This window comes from Dioscorea cayenensis, chromosome 9, assembly GCF_009730915.1.
Source record: "Dioscorea cayenensis subsp. rotundata cultivar TDr96_F1 chromosome 9, TDr96_F1_v2_PseudoChromosome.rev07_lg8_w22 25.fasta, whole genome shotgun sequence".
Taxonomy (NCBI): Eukaryota; Viridiplantae; Streptophyta; class Magnoliopsida; order Dioscoreales; family Dioscoreaceae; genus Dioscorea; species Dioscorea cayenensis.
Window position 1 is genome coordinate 29142634 of NC_052479.1, and position 12194 is coordinate 29154827.

Below are 12194 nucleotides of genomic sequence, written 5' to 3' on the forward strand. Positions count from 1 at the left end.
TTTCTAAAATTTATAGGTATATATTTCTAACAAGCAATATATCTTTAATTTACCCAGGGCTTATAGCTTATTAATATTTGACCCGATTTAAAGAATAAAAATAACACGTTCAAAGATATTGAGTTCAAAACTCATTTTGCTTTTAGTGGTACCAAATCTCTGAGTTTTCCGACTGTGAGTCGCATTCATCAAAATATATATATACATCTTATTTTGCACATGAACCCTTGAATTTAAATTTGACGTTCCAAATTAAGGGTAATTTTATAGATACATCCTTTATTTTTTGCTTTATTTCATTTATTTTAATATAAATAAATAAATAACTAATTTATTGAAAATAAAAGGTGAGTGCAAAGATGAACTAATCTAATAAGAACATTGAGAAGAAATTTAAAAGAAAGAGAGAGGACAATGCAAAAAAATAATGTGAGGAAAATAACTCTATTCTTTTCTTCATTCAACCAACCTGACAAAAGAAATATATACTTTACTATTTTTTTTCCTTTTATTTTCTACAAGGTCCGATCTATTCAGTCATGAACAAAATCAAGTTTTCATCTTTAAATTGAAAATAGGGGGAAAAATTGAAGCAATTTAACCATTTTATAGTAATATAATTGTCATTAATAACAATATCTGTGCACAATAAGAAGAGTCTTTGGAAATGAATACCATTTTAAGGGATGAAAACAGAAAGGAGCTCAGTTCAATCTTAAAAGATATCAGGATGGAATCGCCCTGGCATGGAGTTGCTCTGTTGAGCTTGTTTGAGATGCATTGCCAGTGCATAATTATTAACCTGAAAATAGACAAAATTATCTGACATTAGTTAAGACAAAATTTTTATAGAAACAGTACAATCATGAGACCGAAAAACTTTATACCTCAAGTGTTCTCAGTTGCTCCTGATACTGCGACACAAGCTGCTTTAGATGCTGCACTTCTTGGTTTTGCTCATCAGACTCTTTCTGGCGTTCATGCTGTATTGCTATCGCTCGCTTCAGAACATTATTTTCTCGGAGCAGGGTTTCCACTTGCTCCTTAAGCAGCATGTTTTCCTGTGTTACATTCAAAAGGACTTTAGAAGAAAAAGGACTAATACATTGTGAGTTTCCATATTCATGACCTAATTCAGAGAAGTTCTTTCTCCTTACAAAAATATGATGTTAAAATACCTTCTGGAAGTTTTGCATAGCTTCAGCGTCAACACGGGACATGATGGACTTCTCCAACACTTCAAGCGCCCTGGAAGCACGAGCTCTCGCATCATCCACATTTGAGGCATTCATCATCTCCATCACAAAAAGATCCACCCACTCAGAACCATCCCTTGGAAGGGTAACTGCAGGAGAAGGATGCACAGGATCTTCATCTCTGCTACTTTCGTCCAAAACACCTGTCAAATTCACAGCAATACTAAAGTCTTGCATCTTCCTATGTGAAAAAGCATTCAGTTTATCCACTAAGGAAAGAACATGGGATGGAAGCAGAAAAGAAAAATAAAAAATAAAATAAGTTTCGGCACATTCATAAATCTGGCAAAATTAACTTCCCTGCGTGGTTATTAAAGGCACAAGGCACATTAAGGCACTAGGGGTTCAAATCGTCTAGGAGCAAGGCGCAAAGCTTAGGCATGTGACTTTCCAAAGCAAGGTGCACAAAAAATTAAAAAAAAAAAATTAAAAATTACATATATAATTTATAATACATACTAAAAGTTAATAAATTAAGAAAAATTAAAGTTTAAAATTCAAATTTGGAAAAAACATGCATAGACCGAAATAACATATTATCAACGTAGCAAGAAAATCACCAACTACTACTTCTCTGCTATTGCAAAAATACTATTACATTAAGAGATCCAATTGCTATCAAATTCAATAGCTTCATCATTTTTCTTCATCACTATCCTCCCATTCACTCTCATATTCATCCTCTCATCTTCATATTCTTCTACTCTTCAAATTCAGACTCCTCATCTCTAATGGCTCATATTTGTCAAGTTCTTAAAAACTTAAAAAATAATAAAAAAAAAGCTTAAAAACTTAAAAAATAGAAAATCTTTTTTTTTTAAAGGTTGAGGTTTAATTTGATAGTCGTCCTCTAATGACTTATATTTGCCAAAGCTCTTAAAATTGAAATAATAATAATAATAATAATAAAAATAATAATAAGGCTACACTTTCCTAAGGCGCGCCTCAAATCGTCTTGAGCCTTGAGGTAAGGGGTGTGCCACTAAGGCGACACTTCAATGTCACACACCTTCAAGGAGACGAGGGTTTTGCCTGCCGCCCGCACGGGGGGTGGGCGTAGAACTCAACTGGTTGACCTATTGCCACACTTTAAAATATAAAAATGTACCTGAACCCCAGTAGCTACTGGTTCAATAACCTAAAACTTCTGCATTACCATCATAAATTTAATACACAGTTATTAATCACGCAACAATATTGTTAGGCATGGGCCATGGTGCTTATTCATGGCGATCTTAGTAGCTTTAGAATTCATTAGTTTAAGATATGAAACAACATTTACAGATTACTATCCAAGGAATCAACTCAAAGCAAATATAACTAGCTAATGAATGAACCTGAATTTGGCATTACATTATAATTTCCTTCAAAACTTAACCAATAAAGTACACATAACTGCAACTACACCAAAATGGACATATTTAAGAAATTCTAGAGGCAAGCAGAAGATAGGTTTCAACTTTCAAGAGTTCATAAAGAGACAAAAGTGAAATACACCAAACAGAAGCCACATGCCCCCATAGCGTATCTTATTTCACCTTTTTTTAAGTAAAAGTTTGTATCAAGCGTAAGGAAAAAACAAACAGTGGTATCAACAAGAAGTGGATATAATAGCTGATTATTATAATGACATTTTTTTAACTTATTGAATAAAATGCGAAAAGAACTCTGCTCATGGATAAATGGCATGAAAGAAAGCTAAAAAACCATGGAAACTTTCATAAAAAAAGTAAAAAAAAAGGTCAAGTGCAACATTAGTTATAGTGTATCTCTTCTGCAATCCTACCTACACCAGATGATTGAATATTTAGTTCACTTTCATTGACTGATTTGCTCAAGGCAGAAGCCAAGTTCAACTCTGCTGACTCTAAACAGAGATCATGTAAACTCTTTATGGCAGAATCCAAGTCGTTGTTAGATGCCTCCAACGCTCTCTCAAGAAACTGAAAATCATTCAACAATTCATTAGCAAGGCGGATATGGACATATGGTACTTTCTAGATTATTTTAAACAAGAAAAAACAAATATTAGCTTTAGATCGGAAAAATAAAAAAATAAAAAAAATAATGAGGACAAGAACTCTCTCTGATCAAATTACCCATATCACATGGTCGAATAGACCAACCAAATGCCAAGTCACTTTATTCCACAGGTTATACCAACTTTTTTCATATATGAATTTATTAGCCACTTCGACAAATTAAATAAACTGATCGAAGAGAGGCCAATCATCTTGCAAAATAATATTTCTGATGATACTACATCAGAGAAATCGACAAAACATACATGCTCACTAATAGGGGCTACTTTTTCTCTACTTCCACAGATACATCCTTTTTTTTCTCAAAGATGAATTGATTATTCGCATCCCAAACAAGTACCAAGAGATATGACTGAACAAGATGGGTAGAATGCTACACCTTCCAATACTAATGATTCAATGAAGGCAAGTGGTGAAAATAACCTAGTATTATACCAAAACATAACAAATTGCAGATGAATTTGAGAACAAAATCCTGCATTTAAAGACCTTGAAAACAAATCCAAAACTCATAGCTTTAATGAGGCACAGCAAACACTGGATTAGATCAATAGAAAACCAACTGAATAGTAAAATACTGTTACAAAGTCAAGCAATTGATAATAAAACAACAAAAGCCAAAAGGCAAAAATCCATCACCTTCTGATCCATATCCGGGAACAAGGACCTCAAATGATCGAGATGCGCCGAGTAAGCACTATCAACGACGACGCCACCACCGTTCAAACCTCGCGGAGATTGAGACGAGGGTCTGGGAGGGGAGAAGCGGATATGGGTAGGGGAAGAGGAGCAGCGGATGCGCTTGGACACGGGGGTGTCGAAAGGGGATTGCGACGGTGAGTGGTGGTGAAGCTCCTCGAAGATGGAGTTAGATCTCTTGCCGAGCACGATGGCAGACATGATGGTGGTGACGATCCCCGCTTCTACTCCACCTCCGGCTCGAAACTCTCCGCCACCCGCCGCCGGCGATCGCCCTAGGCCTCCGTACCCATAGATCAGCCGCTATCTCTGGATGATCGGAGCTAGGGTTTCGTGCCAGCGATGGAGAAGAGACGAAGAGAAAAGGAGGAATTTGGGTTTCGTGGATGGCTTGTGAAGGTGAGAAAAAGAGAAGGGACAAGAAAAGCATGTCTTCATAAAAAAGGCTTAGTAATAAAATTAAGGGGTTTTTTAAAAAAAAAAAACATATATCCATATAATATGAGATTACATAATTGACCTTGTATATTTAGATAAAAGTAAAAATTACTATGGGTACCCTTGGTAATTTTTAATTGATGAAAATGTCAGTGAGTGGCTTGCTTGCTTTTGACTTGAAATATCAATATTATATATTATCGAATTTTTTATTGTGCTATTATCTATAAACATAATAAGAGTGGATGAGAATTTCTCCGTCACTGTAAAGACCATGATGCACACCGTTTGATTGAAATTCAACGGTTACTGATGAATGTTTGTAGATTTTTAACGTTTGTAAATGGCGCGCCATTATATATATATATATATGCTTATGACTGCTGGTCATCTATGAACGTTCGTAAATAATAACTTTATGTATGTTCATGGATCAGCTATTGGATTCCAAATAACATCTACACATTTTCAAATTTGATGTACAGTGTTAGATACTGTCAAGCTCCGAACACGGTCTACCAAGCCCTGAACGGCAACAAACGACTGCATACTCACAAGGTTGAGACCAAGTGAGCATGCGAGGCCTCACAACCTGTTTCCAAATAGCAAATACATCTAACAGAAGTACAATCGAAAGCAAAAACTATAACGTCTGGACATAAGATAAATCAAACTAACAAGGTTCACAAAAACAACAAAAGTACTTTGCTAGTGTTTAAGTCAACCAAAAGACATAACATTATTAATTGAAAGAAATCTAGACAGCGCTTTGCTCAACAATCCCCGCTAAACTATCCACCAACAAAACCTACACCTGATCTGATAAATAGTGAAACCACATTTATGAGCTCAAAAACCCAGTAAGCAACCGCTAAAAATATTAGGATCACAATACAAATACTAAAACATAATATAATACTTGCCAAATTACAATTCAAAACAAAATAATTCAACAAAAATATGAGCTATGTCAAATAATACAGAATATAAGTCTCCCAATTCACTATTGCAAAACAAAATATCAAAAATCATTTATTTAAACTCGGTAAACTGAGTCAGAGAATTCAGAATTCATTTGTTTACCCTTGGTGGCCCGAGCCAAATTGTCAGGAGTGTTATTCTTCACCGATGGAATGGTGTAAAACTATAATTTCTTAATAGGAATACATGTCGACACGATCAGTGTTTAACCCCAATAACATGATTATTGCATAGTTAATTAGAGACTATAATTGTTATGACAAAATACACTATGTTCGCAAAACAATTGTAATACTTGGTGTTCGGGTTGGATCTAACCTAAGAGGTAATTTGTTAAATTGTTGAAATTTTCTGTGGCATTAAACCTTTCCTATATCACTAAAGTTTAATTCCTAGACTATATAGAGGTGTTTCCGTAATTTTTACCTTGGTGATCATTTTTTCAGATTTTAAAAACCCTAGCTATTTTTTCCTATAGCCGAAACTTTTCTTTTCTCATCAGCAGCCGATCCTATTCTTCTTCCTTCTTTAATAAGGTAAGAGTCATGCCGGAGTTTAATTTGATAGGGTTTGGAGATAATGGTGTTTAGAATAATGGTTGATGATTGTCTGACTGAATTAGTTCATAATTAGGGTTTTTGATATTTTAATTTGGTTAATTCGCGGGCCTCACATTGCTTTTATGGTGGGAATTTTGCATCATAAAACGTGCATCTCATGTTGAATCATGTTTGTGGGATATATATATATATATATATATATATATATATATATATATGTTTGGATTCATATGGTTTTTTAGAAAAGTCAAGATAGGTTGGCTGGCACTGTAATGGTTAGGTAATTTCATTAATAAATAGTTAAGGATTAATTAATCCTCATTGCTCAAATCATATATTTACAGTGCACTTCAAAATCATGGTATTTTAATTTTATATTTGAATTGTTTTAAAACCAAGATTTAGGTGTATCTAATTTTACTCATTATTTAATGTCAAAATAAATAGTTTTGATCGTTTCACTTAATTGATCTTTGTTTAGAGAAGTGTTAACTGGAGATAGAAAAGTGGAGTTTTGGTTGTCATCTTTAACCGATCTAAGTCTAAGTAAGCTCCAATAGTTAATGTAATTTTCATGCATTACTAGTAAGATTAGTAATGTTTATTATTTTTATGCGTGAACCCCAGTTAAGTTTTATTTATTTATTTTTATTTATTTAAAATATTATAGGCAGTGAAACCTCTGTCAAAGGCAAAAAGCTTGTGGGAGAGTAGTCGTGCTTGAGATCTTAGACCCATAGGTCTAAGCATTGTGAGTGGATACCTTACCTGATGTTGTTTTAAAATGGTTTTATCCCTGTCTGCAATGAACTTTATTTATGAACCAAGTTCGCTTTTATCGTGTTGTTGCCAATAGGTAAGATGTCTTAACATTGGTTTTATGGTATCTATTTATAACGTGGTTTTGATCGGGCTTGAGAATATTGTTTAATAATGTATTATGAAATCAGAGATGATTGTTTTAGTGACACAATGGAAAGTAAAATATCATGTAATTATTCTTTTCAGTTGTGTGTATATATAGATATAGTATTTATGGATATTGGTGACTGCGAGCCTATAGCTCTACTACTGCAGTAGTGGTCTCCGCGGACTAACCTAGAGAGAGGTGGCATGTTATAACCAGTGTTACTGTAGAAACCTGTAGCTATAGGTGGCCATTTACTGTAGCGGTCCGATACTGTAGCTGTAGCAACCTATTACCGTGCTAGACCTTTACTGTAGCATTCAGAAATTTCTATACCATTCTTCTTTCTTTCTTCTTCTCATTTGCTTCTCATTCGACGTGCACCTCATATAGAGAATTTTTTTCGGCGAGCTTTTCCGGCAAATCAAAGCTTCTACTCTCTTCCTCTCATCCTCTTGAGATCAGTGAGGCTTCGATCCAAGGTTTTTCTTTTGTATTTTTCTCATATTTAATCGTTTTCAAAAATCTTGGAAAACCTAGAATACCCCTTGGTTTGGGTTGAAGGCTCAAATTGAAGCCATTGATCTTGTGATTATTTGAGTGAATTTTTGTAAAGAAATTTCGTGATTTGGTGATATAAATCAGAAGAAAACTATTGTTTAAAGGCAGGTTTTACTGTAGTAATGTCTTGGTTACTGTAGCAATCCGGAGTTTACTGTATCACCAATAAGCTTTCGTTGTTTCTTCTAGGGGTGGCAAAACGGGTTAGCGGGTCGTGTTCGTGTCGGGTTGACCTGTGAATCTGACACGTTTAACCCTGACACGAACACGACACGATTATTAAACGGGTAATTTTTTAGAACACGAACACGACACGTCTAAAACCCGTGGTGACACGACACGACACGTTTAACACGTTTAAGTCTTAAATAGGTCAATACGACCTGTTTATCTGTTTAAAACACGACACAACATGACACGTTTAACATGCCACACGACACGACACGCGACACGAATTTTTAATCAAAACATTTTTTTAAAAAATCCAAACTAACATTAAACATAAAATACTTAAACATCATATTTGCCGTGAGAATAATTCAATTAATTTATCAAGCTTACTATCAGACACATTTACCTATTCATATTAAACGGGTTAACCGTGTCATATACGTGTCAACCCGTTTATGACACGAACCCGCTTAATTTAGGCGTGTCATAAACGGGTCGACCCGTTTATGACACTAACCCGTTTAACCCAAACCCAAACCCAAACCCTCCTAAGACCGTGTTGTGTCGTGTCGTGTCAAAAATTGCCACCCCTAGTTTCTTCAATTTCTTTGGATTAGAATGAAGCTCTAACCCTTAGAAATTCATTTGTAACCTTTAGACCTAGATTTGAGCCAACCCTAGGATCGATTTAGGGTTGTTTGGTAGAAGGAACCTAGGGTTTCTTTGCTTGGATTTTTGTACTAATCTTTGATGTTGTTTGTTGTGATTGGCAAGGAGGTGAAGCGTTGGCTCGAGGCAAAGAGTTAGCTGAGGATTTGCTTGCGAGGAAGAGAAATCGTCTATTTTGTGAGTGGGACTATTAAGCATGACTCTATTAGAAGATTACCCATATTTATATTTACATATTCTATTTTGCTTAATAAGTTTTTGTGGGTTATTATGATTACCTTTTGAGAAGTTTTACCCCGGAAAGAGTTTATTGATTTGTGCTTCTTTTATGCAATTTGTGTTCAAAGGAAAAAATTTCCGCGTTGTTTCTTGTGTTGGTTTTTGTAAATTGATTTGTGTTAAAAGCTTGAGTTTCACTTGTGCTTTTATCATTGCCTTATGGAAACTGGCTGAGGTATTGTTGTTGTTGGTTTTTGTGTTGGCTATTGTACTCCGTATGGAGTTATGCTTATTGTTGAGTTTGTATGGTAACCCTACTGCAGTAGGCGGACTGCCACAGTCAGCCTTTTTAGGTGGCGTGGTAGACCGATTAATTACTACAAGCGTCAGTTCAAGTGGGAGTGTAGAATCCTGACTAGATATTCATCGAGTAGTCATTATCACCATACGGTGAACCGATGGGTCAATGTCAAAGGTATGAGTACTTTGACGGCTCTGAACCTAGCCGTGACGGCGGTGAAGGTTTAGAGAGGTTTCCAGACCACTTTATGCTGGGTGAGTGTTGGGTGTTGTTTTTTTTTTTTTGGGTTTAATATTTATTCTCATTGTTTCTTTTGTAGTGTCATTTTGAATTTGTGGTGAGCGGGCAAAGCCCATCTGTCTCTCTTAGGAGGGCAGTCTCCCGTAAATTCGATTTGACACTAGTATTATATTTATTTATTGTAAAACTCATGTTATTTACTTTATTATACTTATAATTGGGAACTATTTTGATTTACCTGTTTATAGCAAGGTTGTTAAACCCGGCCCAGGCATTGACCCGCCCAAGCTTAGGGGTCAAGGGTTAAGGGTTCAACCAGGGTTGAACCGGATTCATAATAAAATATTAAAAAATATATTATAACAATTAATAATAACCAAACATTATATAAAACATAATTATATATAATAATAAAAAATAATTAACTAAATTTGATATTTAAATTCCTTTGATATTCAAAACAAACACATCCTAACTTAAAACAAATTAGTTAAAAATATGTAATCAAAATATATTCATAATTATTTAAATATTTAAATATAACTAATATGTGATAAAAATTTGATTCCGCAGTCAAAACAATAACACATTAAATAAAAAATACATGCTCACAAGATAACCACATTTATTAAAACTAGATAGAAAATAAGGTATTGAAATTCCGTCAATATATATATATATATATATATATATATATATATAAAGGCACTAGAATTAAAGGAAGGTAAAAAGCAAATATTCTAAAAAAATAAGGAAAAAAGTCAATAATAAAACCCTGTTTTGCATGCACAAACATCCTCATTTATCACATTATCATGAACAATTTTCATCATCTAATTAACTTTTTCTTTTTCTCGCCATGGTTGTCTTTGTGGCCTCGCCACCACCATGCACTGGCACCGGCTCCGCCATCAAATCTATATCATCCCCACTATCCAAAGACTACACAACATCATGTGGAGAGAGATATAGGAGATCCATGATGGTTTTGGGAGAAATTTTTAGAGATTGTGTAAGAGAGAGAGGAGATCAACTCTTGCATTTTGACCCGATTGACCCGTTCGGGTCAACCGGTTCCCAGTTAATCCGGTCAGGTCAATGGGTTTTGGCCAGTTTTCTTCAACACCGGGTCAAGGGGGTATGCCCAGACCGGACACATAGGTTCAGTTCTTTTTCGATTGAACCATTTGGGCGGTCCGGGTCCCGACAACCTTGGTTTATAATAGAAGTTTTGCTTTGTGATTAGCTTATTTTTTCATAAATTGAAACTCTATATTCGATGATTTTTCACACTTTGAAATTCTAAAACTCTAATTGAGGTAGAATGCCTTCTTATTCTATCTTTCTTGTGATTTTTGTATTAAAGTTTGCTATTATATGTATTCATGCACTAAACTAGTTATTTTTATTTGTCGAGTATCATATTTGAAAATTTATGTTATCATTGAGGTATAATTCTATTAGAGTTGTGCTAATCGCCCCTCACTGAGTAATGTTAGTTGCTCACCCCTCTTTACTCTTCCCGACCCTTCTAGAGTAGTAGGTGCTTGGTGTGTGGTGAGTGGGAAATGAGCATTTGCTACTATTCTCTCTATTGTATTTCCTTTCAGTTCATGTATGTTCATTTTGTTCATGCATATGTTGTTGAGACTTGGGATCCACTAGTATATAGACAAACTTGTTGTTGGCTTGTAGTATACAACTCTTAAACCCTTGGTGTATCACCTGTGAGTTGTTGTTGTTGCTTCCCTGTGCATTTGTGAATCCCTCTAATTCTGTGCATTATTGCGGTTGTTGTTGCTGCTACTTCCACTGCGTATCAATGTAAATATTGTTGTTTTCTAGGTTATTGGTTAGTTTTGCGGCGCTCCGAGGATTGAATGGCAGAGTGTCCCTCCTCGGGATCGTAGCGGCGGTTGTCGCGTTCCATGGACCCGCGGGTCGAGGCATGACACGGCATGGTAGACTAGATGACTTATGATACCTGTTCAGGAGGCATGGAGAAAACCTGAATTGGGGAGTGGGTGGAAACATCCACTGATTTTGAGACGCCATGTTTCACCACATAAGTGGATTCAGTGGCCAACGTCAAGGTGGGTTATATATATAAATATATTTTTTTTGGAAATATATAAATAACCCTGACGGTTCCACTCTTAACTACGACGGTGGTTGAGTTTGGGAATGCTTTGTTGGACATCCCTTTTTATGTTGAACTTCTTTATTGGATATTGGTGTGTTTTGTTTGTGAAACTTTTATTGACATATATTTGTTGCTCATAATTATGTTAACCACTGGTTTTAATTCCTTGTATTGAAATTATTTTTTTTAATGTGTATTTTTATATTGTAGTATTTTGTTTTATGATGTTGTATTTATTTAAAAAAAAGAGAGATCATTTGGAACCCCATTAACCACTCACTGAGTAAATTTGTTACTCATCTACTCTACCTTATTTCTTTTCCAGGTGGTGATTGTTAGAGTTGTGGCGCTAGATCGCTGTGCTGGGCTACATTTTCCTTTTATCATTTTTCTCAAGTTGATTCTAGGTTGGGTTATATTCTCATTGTTGGACTTGATAGTTGAATTCACTATTGTGTAATAAATGATTTACTATTTGTCAATTCTCGCATTGTCTTTAACATTTCTCAAATGCTACACGTGTTGAAGTTATCTGATTTTATTAAAAATTTCATTTTAAATGAGTTTGCCATGTGTATTTAGTTATGTTAAATGTTATAGGATGTTTAAGCCTTACGATGTTCCCAGATTATATGGGTGTTCGTATCACCTTGTTGGAATATTGTGGTGATTGTCATGTACCTCGGCCGTGGGCCGGGTCTTGACAACAATAATTAACAAAGTTCAGACTAAGCCAAAACGGAATGAATCATAGAGTAAAAATCCTAGCAATCATATGATCCTGTTTTATAATATCAAAATAATTAATTAATTAAATCTTAACCAATAATTCAAAAATATAAATAAAATATATATATACATTTTCAAGTAACTCAAAGAGATATAAATAATCGAAATTAAAATATGTGATAATTCAGATTTAAATAATCAAGAATTTGGTAACATGTCTGGAAATTCAGAATTTAGAATTAATCAGAACTTAAATTAATATTTAAAGATTTCAGATA

The 12194-nt window shown here is 34.7% G+C and overlaps 1 protein-coding gene across 1 annotated transcript; it reads right to left on the bottom strand.

Moving 5' to 3' along the window:
• Positions 1–587: 587 nt before the first annotated feature.
• On the bottom strand, positions 588–4418 carry LOC120268260. The gene is made up of 5 exons (XM_039275702.1): positions 3938–4418; positions 3043–3199; positions 1179–1399; positions 888–1061; positions 588–802 (listed from the first exon to the last, which is right to left on the bottom strand). Exons 1-5 carry the CDS (start codon positions 4196–4198, stop codon positions 716–718), a joined length of 900 nt encoding a protein of 299 aa, XP_039131636.1. The 5' UTR covers positions 4199–4418; the 3' UTR covers positions 588–715.
• Positions 4419–12194: the final 7776 nt, after the last annotated feature.

Bases quoted from the DNA above. Each gene is read 5' to 3' on its own strand.
- LOC120268260 (XM_039275702.1), bottom strand. From the start codon at position 4,198: ATGTCTGCCATCGTGCTCGGCAAGAGATCTAACTCCATCTTCGAGGAG. The intron at 3,200-3,937 runs GTGATGGATTTT...AATGATTTTCAG, and splicing joins TCCCGGATATGGATCAGAAG to TTTCTTGAGAGAGCGTTGGA. The intron at 1,062-1,178 runs GTATTTTAACAT...AATGTAACACAG, and splicing joins CTATGCAAAACTTCCAGAAG to GAAAACATGCTGCTTAAGGA.